The 15,058-nt window shown below is 37.0% G+C and overlaps 1 protein-coding gene across 6 annotated transcripts in view; it reads right to left on the reverse strand.

Moving 5' to 3' along the window:
• Positions 1-3,655: 3,655 nt before the first annotated feature.
• PHIP (pleckstrin homology domain interacting protein) overlaps positions 3,656-15,058 on the reverse strand; it is a 60,171-nt gene continuing 48,768 nt past the window's right edge. For 4 of the 6 annotated variants that reach the window (XM_053381326.1, XM_053381323.1, XM_053381329.1 and 1 more), the window contains 11 exons: positions 14,229-14,384; positions 13,689-13,809; positions 12,468-12,593; positions 11,251-11,323; positions 10,079-10,129; positions 9,550-9,699; positions 9,015-9,167; positions 8,236-8,399; positions 6,971-7,230; positions 6,112-6,273; positions 3,656-5,780 (listed from right to left, as the gene is read on the reverse strand). In XM_053381326.1, coding sequence (XP_053237301.1) covers positions 5,116-5,780; positions 6,112-6,273; positions 6,971-7,230; positions 8,236-8,399; positions 9,015-9,167; positions 9,550-9,699; positions 10,079-10,129; positions 11,251-11,323; positions 12,468-12,593; positions 13,689-13,809; positions 14,229-14,384 — 2,081 coding nt within the window. In that variant the 3' untranslated portion in view covers positions 3,656-5,115. The remainder of the gene's footprint in view (positions 5,781-6,111; positions 6,274-6,970; positions 7,231-8,235; positions 8,400-9,014; positions 9,168-9,549; positions 9,700-10,078; positions 10,130-11,250; positions 11,324-12,467; positions 12,594-13,688; positions 13,810-14,228; positions 14,385-15,058) is intronic. The other 2 variants (XM_053381327.1, XM_053381328.1) reach the window with 2 other exon arrangements.

The following is a 15,058-nucleotide window of genomic DNA, read 5'->3' on the forward strand; positions in this document are numbered from 1 at the left end:
ACACCTTTTTTGAATTATAAACATATGTACATTATTTACAGCAGAAACTGAACAGCCCTTTTATCAGATGAATGCTTAGGTCCAAGAACATGAAATGCAAGATTGATACATCAAAATTTACAACAAGGCTCAATCCAGTCGGTCCCTTACACACACTAGGACACAGCTGTCCCACAAGTGCACCTCTCCAGTTGTGGGAAGTCTGATGGCCGGTGTGGGTGAGATGGATGGCAGGAAACTCCTGCATGCCCTGAGGATGCAAGGCACGACTGGATTGTGGCCTTAAGCTTTCATTAAATAGACCACCAGGAGCTCTTGCTTCAAAGCAAAGGATCCACATTCTTCAGCACAGTAGGATCAGCTCTTTGCAGAAATCAACACACTTAAGAGCTGTGTGTATGGAGTTCTGGTTGGGGTCTTAATATCACTTTAGATGTACTAAAGCTCATGAAACTGAAAGCTCAAATTGGTATTTCACAAAGAGTCGTAACACAGCACATGACTTATGTACTGAAACTATGTCCCCATTCATTTTTAAACGTTGAGAAGTACTACATGCTTTTGAATCGGTATTTTACAAAGATCAATCCAAACTAAGATAAAGTATTAAACAACACATGGAAAAATTGACAGTATGGTACGAATAATTTTGTGCAAGTTTACATCACAGCAGTACTATAGGAAGACGGGTTTTGTAAAGCTGCATCGCTACTCATACCACAATGATAAAGATCATTTCTTCAGTACCCAGTATTATACCAAGCTTAATCCCTGGGAAACAATTAAATTTCAAACCCGTTTAGCCAAACACGGGATTGATTACTGGAGTGAAAATGAACTTATTTCCCAATCAAAGAAAATGGAATGTGCTGCTATCAGACATCGCTGTATAGTAACCACTGGTTAATATTGAAGTAATTTAATGTTCAGCATTATGGAACTAATGGACCGCTCTGTATCAGAAGCTGTATCAGTAGACTGCATTTTACATTTGTTTTCATTACTGCCAAGTTTGTAAGATAATTGCTTGTGTGAATATCTGTAATATCTGTAATTACCAACAGAAAGAGTGTCTACATAGTATTTTCCATGTAAATGTGCCATAAAATAAATATTACTTTGCTCTCAATAGTTTTATCCATAACACATTTCATTACGGTTTCCCCCTCCAAAAGTTAGTGAACCAGTATTTATTGCTTATATTAAAATGTGCTAAATCAAAAGCTCTTCTGTGTTGGTACAATAAATTTTTTTGCAAATCAGTCAAATCTAACCAATGACAGTAATTTAAGTCAAACCAATGCAATTTAAAGCACTTATATAGTATATCTAGCACAATTACAGTTTTAAGTGTTTCTACACAAATGTATTACCAAAATAATGTTAGAAAAAAATAAGCTTGTGAATTCTTAGTACAAAATTATTCATGAATGGGGAACAATACATTTGTGTACTGCAAACAAGACTTCGATTCTTTTGTTCTGAAATGTGTAATTTTCAGACACTATGATGGTGATGTGTACTATTCCATTCTCCAACGTTACATACACATACTTGATGTATACAAGTATATACATAAATATATGCCAAGTGGGACATAGTTATAAATGGAGTAACTTACAGTAATGGGGTTTCATGTTTGCTTTGCCAATTTCTTTTATATAACAATGCAGATAACAAAAGGAAATCACACATTTGAAATTCATCAACAGTGAAATTCTTAAATGGACAAGATAAATCTACTGTAATGCTTCCATTGTGAAATGAACTATCACTGTACATAGGCTGCTGAAATATTTTCATGTTTAATGTCTGCAATATTAGTAAGAATGCATGTTTAAAAACATAAGTCAGTGTCCCAAATCCCATAATTATAATATGCTAATGAAAATAGGTATCCAAGAAGGACTAGTGCCAGTAGAATTTATTATTCTACTGTAAATCATGATTTGGCAAATACTCTTAGTTGAAGATATTTTCTTAAAAGCCAAACCAATATGGGTTATTTAGAGGAGATGGTGATGGCAACCAACCAAAACAGAATCTTCCCTGCCTCCAAACATTCTAAACTGGCCTGATCATAACGTCAATTAGTCTACTTCAAATAAAAGTGAATTATCTTGATGTTTATGAGTATTTGTGATAAAATCAGAAATGCATTTTAAGAACCAATTGCCATGGACACAAATGGATGAAAGATGCATATTAATCTTGAACCTCAGATGCCATCCACTGCGAGCAACATATGTGCACTAATGAATTGAGTATCAAGTTGCATACAAAGCTTGTGTTGCATACATAGTTCCTGAAGTTGCTTCCACCTGCAGTCCTCAAACCCGGACTGGAAACTACATATTAACACAGACTGTCAATGCTGCCAAAATGGTAGACACACACAAAACATAAGATAACTGGTGCCGTTAACCTAGCTGTTTGGAGGGTAAGGATCTGAATATAACCTCCCAGGCTTCCCCTGATGGGGGAAAAATGTTAAAGGGGCTGCTTTATCACCTCTCCAAACAGATTATTGGCTCTACCATGTTGGCAAAACACAGCTAAACTTTAGGTTACGTGAATATAATAAGTTCTTTTTCAAAAACAATTCAACATGTAATATACAATATCACAAGGTGTAATTCCATAAATCAACAGAACATATTCTGATAAATTAAAGTCCAATGGATGGTCAGGAGAGACAGTCCATTCAGTTATTAATTTGGCAAACAGGCAATAACCACAATATGGTAAGCTCATCCTGTGGTGTTCCACATCTCGCTGCTTTGAGGATTCTAGCGTTCTAGTGTTCCTTACATGTAGGTATCAGATGGAAAGCTAGAAAGTATGGCATGACAAGGATTCCGGGATAATACCTTGTTTCGCCCAATCTGGCTTCGTCAGCCGTGCATACTCATATTCTTGTGTGCCGAAAACATAGAACATAATAGGTAGAGTTATGAGTATGTATGGCTGACAAAGCCTGATGGGGCGAAACAAGGTATTATCCCAGAATCCTTGTTGTGCCATGCTTTCAAGTTTTCCATCTGCTATCTGCATGTAAGGAACACTAGAACGCTAGAATCCTGAAAGCGGTGAGATGTGGAACACCAAAGGATAAGCATACCATATCGTGGTTATTGCCTGTTTGCCAAATTTAGACTGAATGGACTGTCTCTCCTGACCATCCATTGGACTTTAATTTATCAGAATATGTTCTGTTGATTTATGGAATTACACCTTGTGATATTGTCTATTACATGTTGAGTTGTTTTTGAAAAAGAAGTTACATAGTCACAAACAGCCTGATGTTTTGTGTGTGTTGTTACCAGTATTATATTCACGTAAGCGAAGGTTTAGCTGTGTTTTCTCAACATGGTAGAGCCAATAATCTATTTGGAGAGGTGGAAAAGCAGTCCCTTTAACATTCCCCCCCCCACCAGTGGAAGCATGGGAGGTTATATTCAGATCCTTACCCTCCAAACAGCTAGGCTGTCGGCACCAATTATCTTTTGAACAGGTATGTATACATCTGCATCTCTAGATTGAGGCTTACTTCTCCCAAAGGGTGTTAAATGAAAAGTGTGGTTACATTTTTGTACCATGCAACTGTTTAAAGATGTTTTCTTTTAAATTGGACTATACTTTCAAACAATAGAAATTGTATTAAAGTTTGTTTTAATACAAACTTTGTTTTAAAGGTATAAAATAAGTAAATGTACCATAAACAAATAAATAACTGTTTCTTTTTCCATAGCAGTACATACAGCAATACATTCCCCTAAGTCATATAGTCATTTACAATAGACAACTTAAGTTTACTAAAGATGCACAAAATAATAGACTACAAGGCACAATCATTAAGTGGGATTTTCCTTTAGGGTGTATATATTGACTTATGTCAGCTTGATAAGTACACTGTAAAAAGTGCAGAAAAACAATGTGCAATGAGAACACTGTATAAAACATGATTGCATAAAAAGTGATTTGGCCTTTTTATCTTTAATAATTGAAAATAACCAATCTTCCCCTTAAAATAAAAGTATGACATTTTAAAATTTTATCTAGTATTATCTAAAAAGTCCTGAAAAAAATTATTCCTGGGTAATATTGTATATATTTATGTGCTTGTGTACATAATATATACATACACAGACACTTTTAAAAATTTTAGTCAGTTTTAACACAATTTGTATAAACAATCAATCTGATCGCATCGTAAACATAAGAATCTCACACTTTTCCTGCAGTTTCCTTGAATCCTTTAACCCAATTATACATTTTGCCTAAGGATCCCACCAGTGCATTAATTGTTTTTACTACAAAGTACCAGTAGAGATAATTTTTCAGAACAGTGTATATTTAGAACATAGATTCATAAGCATAATTGAAAAATGTATGCTGCACTGACACTAAAAACTTTTCTACTGCACCGGTTTTCAGTCTTTGGCACAATAAACAGAGATTTGATTGATACGAGAATGAAGGTCTGAAAAATTAGACATATTAGTCAAACTTTTTCCAATGTGGATATATATATCTACATAGTGTGATTTTTCTCTCTGGCTGAACCTAGATAAACCAACAAGCTGCACTAGGTTTGTTTGTACAAAGCTGTGTGCCCAATTACTACTGAAATTAAACATCTTATTAGCAATGTTTGGAATTTTGCATTTGTTCTCAATGGCATTTACTGCCACACTCTGCTAATATCCTGCAAAACACAGATACTACACTCTATACAAATGTACTGTACCTTGCTCATTCAAAAATAGGAGTTCTGTTCTCAGTCTGTTACATTAAAAATTCTATCAATTTTAATCAAATAGAGGTTACTGACTGTCCAAAATTACAGTAACATTTCTGCAAATCAAGAATTTCCATTTATACAATCTTCAATACCAACTGAACAAAGTGAATTGAAATGTATAACCTACTTGGAGGGCAATAAATAGCAAAAGTTTAAAATACATACTTCTTTCAAAGAAATGTTCAGTTTGTTTTTGCTATACTTTTTCCAAATCAGAACGTATTCTCATTTGTAAATAGCAGCAGAAAGCAATATCCTTAGTTCTACCACTTCCTCAGCTGTACCTGTTTATTAGCATTTTTAAATGCTGGTTACCAACCAATGAGATTAGCCTTTGCTTTTTCAGTCAACTTGCGGACTCTGCCTCTGCTAGATGTCCCAAAAGTCAAAGAGGTGTCTTCAAACAATAGTTGTCTTTGCTCCTCCTCCGAGTCATCTTCATTGTAAAAAGCTGTCCTCCTACCCTGATTTCTAGTTCTCATGTGGGGTTCAGAATCTTTAAGTTCTTCATGCTCTTCTTCAATAGGTTCATCTGTCTTTTTTCTCTTGCTTCTCGTCTGAATCTTAGGATCTGCAGAAAACGTAAGTTCTAATCCTGGCTCTTGTGCCTCTGGCTTTCTTTTAGGCTTTCTGCCTCCACGCCCTTTTCTTTGCAACAAGTCTTCCTTCACATTATTTTCAGAGAGAGAATTGCATGCAGTGGAAACAGATGCTTCCTCTGTTGTTGTTGTTGTTGTTGTTAAGTCTTTAGTAGTCTGGATTGTGTTCTGCCCTAAATTCTTTTGCTGAGCAAGTAATAGGTTTTTTGGTTTCCTCCCTCTTTTCTTGTGCACCACTTCACAACTATTGTTGTTTGTTTCAATCTTGGGTTTCCGTCCAGGACCCCTCTTAAACATAGGCTTTGAAGACTGTCCCCCATGTCCATTTACCTGGATGCTTCCTGATGCCAAAGCCATGACATTATTCTTGCAATCTGCTATAAAGACAGAGTAACATGTCAGTGACTTGCATTACCCATCTCCTTTGCAAACAAATAAAAAATTAAGTGCAGAGCAATCCTAAGTATAGGACCAATCAGGCCTCAATTTAGTTGCATACAAATTAGACTCATCTGAATGATTAAACACACCAAAAACACCACAAAATTTTCTAGTATTAATCAGGGCTGTAAACTGATAAACTAAAAACTTGCCTTATAAATTACTTAGTGATTATTTGGTGGGAATTACTTTTAATCAGTCTAAAACTGCAGCCCCAGTTATTATATATTCCATAATAACTAACATTTAAAAATACAAGAAGCTTACCTTGTGGGCTGAGAGTGGAAGATTTTGGTTTACGTTTAATTTGTTTATCCTTCTCCACATTTTCTCTTGCAGTATTATTCCTAGTGTTATGAGTAGAATTGGTTTGATTATGGACTGATAAAATATTCTGGTTCTTGGAATGTTTGGTGGAATCCTCTAGTACTGGGAGACAACAGAGAGAGCAAAAGGTAAGTTTTAAACAAGATTTTCAATTACTATATATTTGTTGGTCAAATAAATACATACCTTATTTCTTCTGAAATATATTTTCAACAAAACATTGTTGAGGGGTTCTATTTAAGATTATTTCACTCATTTATCCTCACTCTATGGTTTTCTATACTTCCATGATTTACACAACCCCCAAATCTGCTGACTGTATGGGGTCTGGAAGGAGACGTGGCTCTCTGCTACTGAAGAACATTGGGACATGTCCGCAATGGTCCTTTGACCAGAAGTAGCTGGCATCAGGCCCCAAAATAGTGTATTTGGGGGGAAGGTAGTATCCAAAGCCCCTACATTCATTAGAGAAGTGCTGGAATCAGGCCCTCTCTCTACAACAAGCCTGCAGCTGACTTAACTAAATTTGCCTCCATTGGAATGTGCAATGGGAAAGGGGACAGAAATGAAAATTTTACATTGTGAAGGAAAAAAGGCAAGTCTGCCCATCCCCCGCTGGCAGGCCTTTGGAAGTGGCAGTAAAATTGCCCCTTTGCATCCCCAACCTCACTCCATTTAGGATTGCGTTCCTAGTCTTCCTAATCTGAATATGAATATATAAATGTGATGTTGCATCTGCAGTGGAAGCCATTATATTTTAGGTTCCAGATCTGTACCACTTATTAATAAGTTTACCCACCTGATTTACCTGATGTAACAGTAGCACTAGGTTTCACAGTTGTAGGCTTTCCTCCTGAAGAAGTAGATGGTTGTTCATTAACTGCCATTTCTGCTACTGCCCTTGTACTCCTTGTTCGGACCAAAGTCACATCTGCTTTTCCATTCATCTGAGCAGCAGTGTTTCTCAGGGATGTTGAACGTGATGGTGCAGAGGGCAAAGGTATAGCAGGGGGTTCAGCTTTCAGCTGTGGTTTTATTATTTTTCGTTTCCTGTCCGGACTACAAACAGATGACAAGTCTGTCAACTCATGCTATTTTATAGCGTAAAGCAATAGCAATAGGCCCTGGTTATCAACTAATTTCATCCATGAGCCATTTTGTCTTTATGTGGTCCAATTCACCCACACACATCTCCCTCAATGCCTCTTCAGCAATTCAAATGCTGATTGTAACCTTTAAAGGCCTAAATGGCTTGGGCCACAGATATCCAAGGAACTGCCTAATCTCACATGAACCTGCCCAGGTCTTAGAATTCTCAGTAGAAATTGATTGCTTCTGCTGCTGAATATTAGGTGGGTGACAAACTGGGAAAAGGCGTTGTATGTTGTGGTTCTATGACTCTAGAATGTTCTCCATTAGCCAATGAGTCTGATGTCTAAAGCTTATCAAGCTAAGACCTTCTTAATGTCTAGGTTTTTAAGTATCTTTTTAGTTGGCTTTAAGTTTTAACCACAGATTAAGTACTGGTCTGCAAGTACCCCTTTATGGTTAGTAAGTTTACTGAATTAACTGTACAGTGGTACCTCGGGTTACATACGCTTCAGGTTACAGACTCTGCTAACCCAGAAATAGTACCTCGGGTTAAGAACTTTGCTTCAGGATGAGAACAGAAATCGTGCTCTGGCAGCATGGCAGCAGCAGGAGGCCCCATTAGCTAAAGTGATGCTTCAGGCTAAGAACAGTTTCAGGTTAAGAACGGACCTCCAGAACGAATTAAGTACGTAACCAGAGGTACCACTGTATTCTCTCAGATGCTGGGGTGTGGGTGGGACGCAGGGAGAAAACTCCTACACCAAGGGGTCAGGTGGCCTCATGTATGATAGTGGCAGCTTGGACAACTGGACTGGAAGAATCAAAGCTAGCCCTGGGCCTGTTCATGGGAGTAAGCTAGGAACTATCTTTTTATGCAGTGTAAAATATTAATAAAAGGAAGCCACAAGTGCTGCCACACCAATGTAAAACATTCAAATATTGCACTTGGAAGAACGAAGAACTCTATCATACCTTGATGCAACACTACTAGAAAGGGAACTGCTTCTACTTCTTTTCTTCCTTATCTTTTTAATTGTGCTTCTTTTATGAAAACGCAAGGCTGATTTGTAATCTGATAAGATGGAACTAATGTGTTCTTCAAAGAAGGCAGACAGGCGCAGGCTCATGCTGTAAATCTATTAAAAATATTAAAGTGTATTAATATGACAAAAAATTGAACAGTTTGTCTCACATTTTAATTTCTGCCCGCAATAGTTTACACAAATCAGTAGACACATGAAGCAAGATCAACTGCACAGAAGATCCCCATAAGGCTCCACAGCATCACATTCTCTGTTTCCCATGCACCTCAATGGGAACATTAGAAGGAATGTTCACAGTTCTTCACCCAGCCTTGTACTCTCCACAGGTGCTTTTGGTCAGAATGTAAGCAGCCAACACGGATAGAGGGAACACTGGATGAGGACAGGAGAGGGGCCACAGACATCACATCTACACTATTGTTCCTTCCTATCATGTTGCTTGTCTGCATGCCCAAGTGCAGGAAAAATAGGTAGACGGGGGCAATAAGGATCTGTTGAATTGTATCAGGATTCTCCAGGAACACAAGACCCAAAAAAGGTATTATTTCAAGTAACACCAACTATATCTTTAAATATGCTTTAAATTTAACATCTGATATGTGTTTTGTTGTCCATATTAAAATCAATTACACATTCCACTTCTCTAGCAACAAACACAACATTTAAAGAACATCAGTACATATCAAGAAATAAATTGCGAAGCCATACTCTTGATCTTTTGCACGGTGTATACACTTTGGAGTTGCTGAAGATTAGCCTCACATCTTTACACAATTCCATTGGCGATTCATAGTTCCCTGCTTCTAGTGTTTCCCGAACTGTGGCAAAATCCATTGGCGTATCAATGATGTCTCTGTAATCCTTTAGAAATGTTTAGAAACATTAATGAACTGATTTCAACAATCTAATATTACTAATTACTGAAAAAGCAGAAAATAACTGCACAAGCCTGTATGAAAAAACATAAATCTTATACTCTTTTAAGCAAAATCCCCCAATGGAAAAAGGCCTAAAATTTCTGAATGTACTACAAATCAGATGTATGGCAGATGAACAGCCTCAAAAACAGAATGCATGAAATACCAAATACAACCACACCTGTAAGAGAGACAGAGAATAATATTTTGCTGAGAACTCAACAAAATTGTCTTTTACTTAATAAAATGTTTATCATTATTCTTCCACTTCACTTTTCTAAGGTGAATGTTTCAGAAGAACATCATAATATTTTCAAAATACTCACTGGATATTCAAGAAGATCCACTGGTTGGCGAAAAGGTTCAGAATCCTCACACTGAAAAATTAGATTCAGCAGTTCCTGGCACTGCCTCTTCCATGCCTGAATATCGTATGATTGAGCTCTATTACGTAACCTCCGCTTGGGCTGATGATCCTGGAACAGCAATATTGAATACGGCTTATCAAATAAGTAGCTGTTCTTGCAAATTAAAGAGAAAACTGATTATCCCCTTGTGGAAAAATGCTGAAGGAAAAAATATTCTGTGACCTCTCTCAAACTTTGAGGCCTTGCACTGTTGTTTGAATTGAACCCAGTCAATTTTTAATATCTATCTGGTAAAAATCAGGAGAATGAAGCCATGGGCTGCTGGTGGTACCCACCATTTGGAAAATCAATAGTTTTAACATTTATTGAAATAATCAATAATATTAAACATGAAGATACACATAATCAAAGAGGCCTTATTTAAATTTGTTTGTTCCCACTTCACACATAACCAAAGCAGAAATCACTGATGTAAAACAAATATTACCTTCCTCTTTCTAGTAGAAGTGCCTGGCATGTTAATGTCTTTCTCTTCTTCCTTTGGGCAATAAAATATTCATCACATGATGCAGAAATACTAAGCATTTGAAATATACTTAACTTTGGTACTACTTCATATTTATTTATTTACTTCTACTTCCTTTCTATTATGAACCTGTAAGTCTGAAAATATTTTTACACTTTAAGAAGCCAGCATTTGTAAACAGCAGCCACAGGCACTGCCTACGCTTGTTACTGCTGCTACTAGTTCCAGTCGTTTCCTTGCCTGCATGAAGTTCAGTGGGTGATACAAGGCCCACAAATACCTGTAAAGTTATTACTAGAGCCGCTTTGGGGGGAGGGGGTAATAAGCACAAACTTCATTATATACAAGGAGTACCCTATGACGCTCGTATTGAGATAGGGATGCATTTTCCAGAATCTCAAATTTTAAAATGGTGACTGTTTAACACACACACACACACACACACACACACACGGACAGTTTTAAATTACATTATATCAGACTTCATGGATCTGATTAACATTTTCTTATACTAACATATAAGAACATTAACCAGGCAATAATTTATCTTCCTAGCTTGAGCTACACATGTATTCTTTGTAAACTAGAATCCAAATTCTGCACTTTTATCCAAAGATGCACTCTATGGACCCAGTCGACTGGGTTTTATGTTGCACACTATGCTCTGGATGTGAGAGAGCTGGCAAAAGTATATAGCTTTGTACCAGCATATCATCAAAACAACAGCAGTGGCTCTAAGGACAGGGATTCTGAGGAAGCTACACACCTGCAATGAAATTTTCTGCATACAGAATGCTTAAGGCTTAAATACTTGATTTTACTAGAATTGCATTATATTTGGGGACAGAGGTGTGTGTGATTTCATGGAGCTTGTATGTAGAAATAATGTTCACTCATAATTCACATAACAAGTAAATTGTTGTTGCAATGAATAAAGCACACAAATATTACTTCAAATAAATTAGGAACTAAAAACCATCCTTCCTGTAAAGAACATGAGGAGCTTGAACTAGAAGGAATTTGATTCTCATTGCAGAACCCCTCTCTGAAAGCTAAATTTGGGCAGAAAAATACTTTAAATAATATATATAACTACTTTCTAAAGAAATGCATGACATATTGAGTTAGCTTACCTCCTCCGAATCAGACAGGACTTTTTTCTTCATGGCATTATACAGTGGGATTATGTCATAGCAAGCCTGATCTCTGTTCAATAAAACACTTTGCATTAATGAGCTTATTTGCAGCCACAGATGCACAGAGTAACTTGGATCCTGAGCAGAAATCCAGTAACAGGATACTCGCTGGTGGGAGGAAGCAATTTTGGCTGATTCTTTTTTCCACTACAGCTCCTTGCTCACTGGGTGACCCACTAGAGTAGCCTGGGAGACGGCACTGGGGGAACTGAAGATAGTCTTCCCTCTCCCTTCCACCAGTGGGAGCCTCCAGTGGATTAGAGTCCCTTCTATTAATGGAAGGCACCCTTACGCTCATGGAAAACCAAAGCAGGATCTAAATGTTTATACAATACAGAATTGTATTGTTTCATGTTATTGGATTATAGCCAAAGTAATGCCAGAAGAGTTCCCTGGTGCAATGCTTCCATTCCCTCTCCTCTCCAATCTTCTGAAGAAGTTTCCTCAACTTTCCAGAGCTGATTTTGAGGGTGTGCATGGAGCTGCAGGGCAGAGGAGAGAAAGTTCCTTTCTGCTATCACAAGGCTTTTGCGCTAGCAGAATGGATGCATGGAATACTGCCCAACATTAGGAAGATTTTAAATATCAACCTTCCTACTGTTTAAATGGTAATGTTAACTAACAATGTTCTCTCCTCTAAACATGTAAAAGAATATGCCTAGTATAAAACATTGTCTTTCTTTGTATCTTTCTCAGATTATATTTTTCCTACCTCTCTATCCAAAGCCACTTCTACTCAAAAACAAAACAAAACAGGAAAACCCCACGCACAAGCAGCTTCTAAGCTTTCAGCAATTAATTTGCAGGATTTCAACTACCCGGCTTTCAACCACACAAAGTTGATATCACACAAATTAATCACACATAAGATGCAATCGTACTGTATTCCCAATTCCTTGCCTTCCAGTAATGAGAACAAGATTAAATGAGTCCACAATGGAATTTACAACACACTACTTCCATGGATAAAGTTGTTTCTGGAAGAGTGGTAATTGCTGAAAAAATGAATTCTCTTATTCACAATAACAATTAATAGTTCACTCTTACCCACTGTAAACATAAATAATATTCACTATAGATTAAAAGCATGTAAATAATTCCTCTGGTTTATGCTATTTCCACAATATGCACTGTGGGTCTGTTCATTAGCTTACTTTATGAAGTGCAGCAGCAGATCTGTGACAAATTTGGCGGATTTAACTATGGGACTTCCTGGTTCATTGAACGTCTGTGTATTATATTCGATATACCGAACTTCCCACATAAGTGAAGAAAGTCGCCTTTGAAATAAAGAACACATGCATATCACACAAAAAATAACTTTTGAAATTTTGTTCAAAATATGTAAAGACCTGGAAACGAAGAGTGATGTTCAGTGTTGTACAAGCAAACTTCTGATAACCCTTCCTCTCTGTCCCTCCCACATCCCCAAAATCTCCTAAAGACGGTCGCTTCTGGAACAATTATCGGGATACACATTTCTCAAAGTAGGGCTAAATTAATAACATGGACAAATTGTCAGAAATATAAAACCATCCTGACGAGAAGGAAAAAATGAGAGCTTAATACATGACTGCTTCAGTCAAGGCAGGCGCAAACTGAATTATAGGACCTACCTACTTCCTGCTTTTGACCACTAGGTGGAGCCATTACATATTTAGATTTTAATGGATCAGATTGGGGACAGGTCTTCCATAACTGGGGCACCACTACGGAGGGAGCCTTCGCTCTGGTAGCTGCCCACCTTATCTCAGATGGTGGCAGCACTCACAGCAGGCCCTCCACTGCAAATGTATAGGTACGTATATCTGGCATACAGCAGCCCTACAATTACCCTGGGTCCAAGCCATAAAGAGTTTTAAAGATCAATGCCAACACTCTGAATTAGCCCCAGAAATGGACCAGAAAACAGTGCAGTTGGCCTAGAGAAAAGAGATCACAGAATACTGTGTTGGTTGGTTCTGGTTCCTTGGGTTATGACAGCAGGCTCAAAGAGATAAAATTATGAGCTTATAATCAAAAATACCTCCTGTAGGCTTCCTTTTAAGCAGTTCCAAGAGGAACAGCAGCTTTAACGTAAGTACTTGCTCAGTTAGAAAAACAGTTAAGAAAAGAAGGGACCCATAAGCCATTTAGGATTTCCTTTAGACAAGAGGCAATCCACATCAAGGTACAGTGGGCTGGAGCATTGCAAGATTTAACCATGACAAGGAAGTCTTATACAACAGTTTGACATTTCATTGTACATCACAGTAATTGATCTGTGCTGTACACAGCTCAGCTAGAAGCAAAAGCTGCCCAGGAAATTACCCTAACATATATAAAATCACAAACATTTTTGGAAACACTAACAATAAAATAAACTTAAAACAAACCTGTAAAACCTATTTTCCAGCCTCTGTTTAATTGTACTAAGATCAGTAGGATATGCAACGACAGTGCAATACATTGGATAAGCTTGGAAATCCACAGGAGCCACAAAAGCAGAAGCAATATCTAAACACAAAACAAAGATGTCATTACTACATTAGTGATAGGGAAGCAATTTTCTTAATGTGCAGCAGTAATTTGAGTGAGAGAGTGCCTAGCTAAAGAGGGAATTCTACAAGTCTTTCAATAAGAATGTGAAGTAGAAGTGACTTTTTTTTTTACTTGTAAGGTACTGAATATTTGTATTCTATGACCAACACACACAAAAATATTTTCTCCAAAGTCCATCTCATGCATGCCATTTTCCGGCATAGAAACGATTACCACAGATGAAGTGGACTGAAAAACTTGAATTTCAGTATGTCTTTTGAGAAGAATTTTAATACAGAAGGCCAAATTAAAAATATGCAGGAATGTGAGACTATCTTAATGGATAGAAATGATAAAAAAACACTTTCCCCCCCTTCTTTCACATTAAACATTACCTAAAGTCATCAGCTGGTTTATCCCTGAAATTATTCTTTCACATTCATCATCACGAGTCCTGGAACCCCACTCTCCTTCCAAAGGCTTGTAGATTAATGATCTGCTTTCAATATTAGTTAAAGGAACACTAGTTCCAAGCTCCTCTGGAAACACAGCTGAAAGAGACACAAAATGAACATAATAGCTGATATAATTATCCTTGCAACTTAAGAAATTGCATACCTATTTTTAAAAAAAACACACAATGGTATAAACAATTCACAGCCCATTATTGTTTTTAAGAGCAACTAACTGATTGTGGAATATTATAAATGCATTTGGAAGAAAAACAAATACTTATTTCTGCATTACAGAGCATCTTCCATTATTAACATGCTTATACAGAGTCATAGCTAGCTAGGATTTTTTTTGTTTAAAGAATGAAATGAAACAATCTATCCTTAAGGGGTTGGACTGAGTTAGATGGATGAAAGGCTATATACATTTGAGCTACACATCTACATTTTTAATATATCTAATTACTTTTACAGTATTGCAAATCTTCTTGATTGAGGTCAGCATGTAAATGAATTCATCTCCACGTCACACAAATATAATGATAAACATTCTTGTTAACCAGTCTGGAGTCTGGCATTAAGCATTTAGGATTTCTAAGGAAGAGCTAAAATGAGACCCAACTAAAATTAGACTCTTAAGTAGCTAAGTTTGAAGAATAATGTTAGAAGGCGCAAAAGAAACTTACGGTTAGGGGAAATTACATCTCTCCTAGCACTAGGGTACACTAAAGCATTTTGTAAACCACTAAACCACTTTGTAACCTTGACAATTC

The sequence above is a fragment of the Podarcis raffonei genome, chromosome 3 (assembly GCF_027172205.1).
Source record: "Podarcis raffonei isolate rPodRaf1 chromosome 3, rPodRaf1.pri, whole genome shotgun sequence".
Classification (NCBI taxonomy): Eukaryota; Metazoa; Chordata; class Lepidosauria; order Squamata; family Lacertidae; genus Podarcis; species Podarcis raffonei.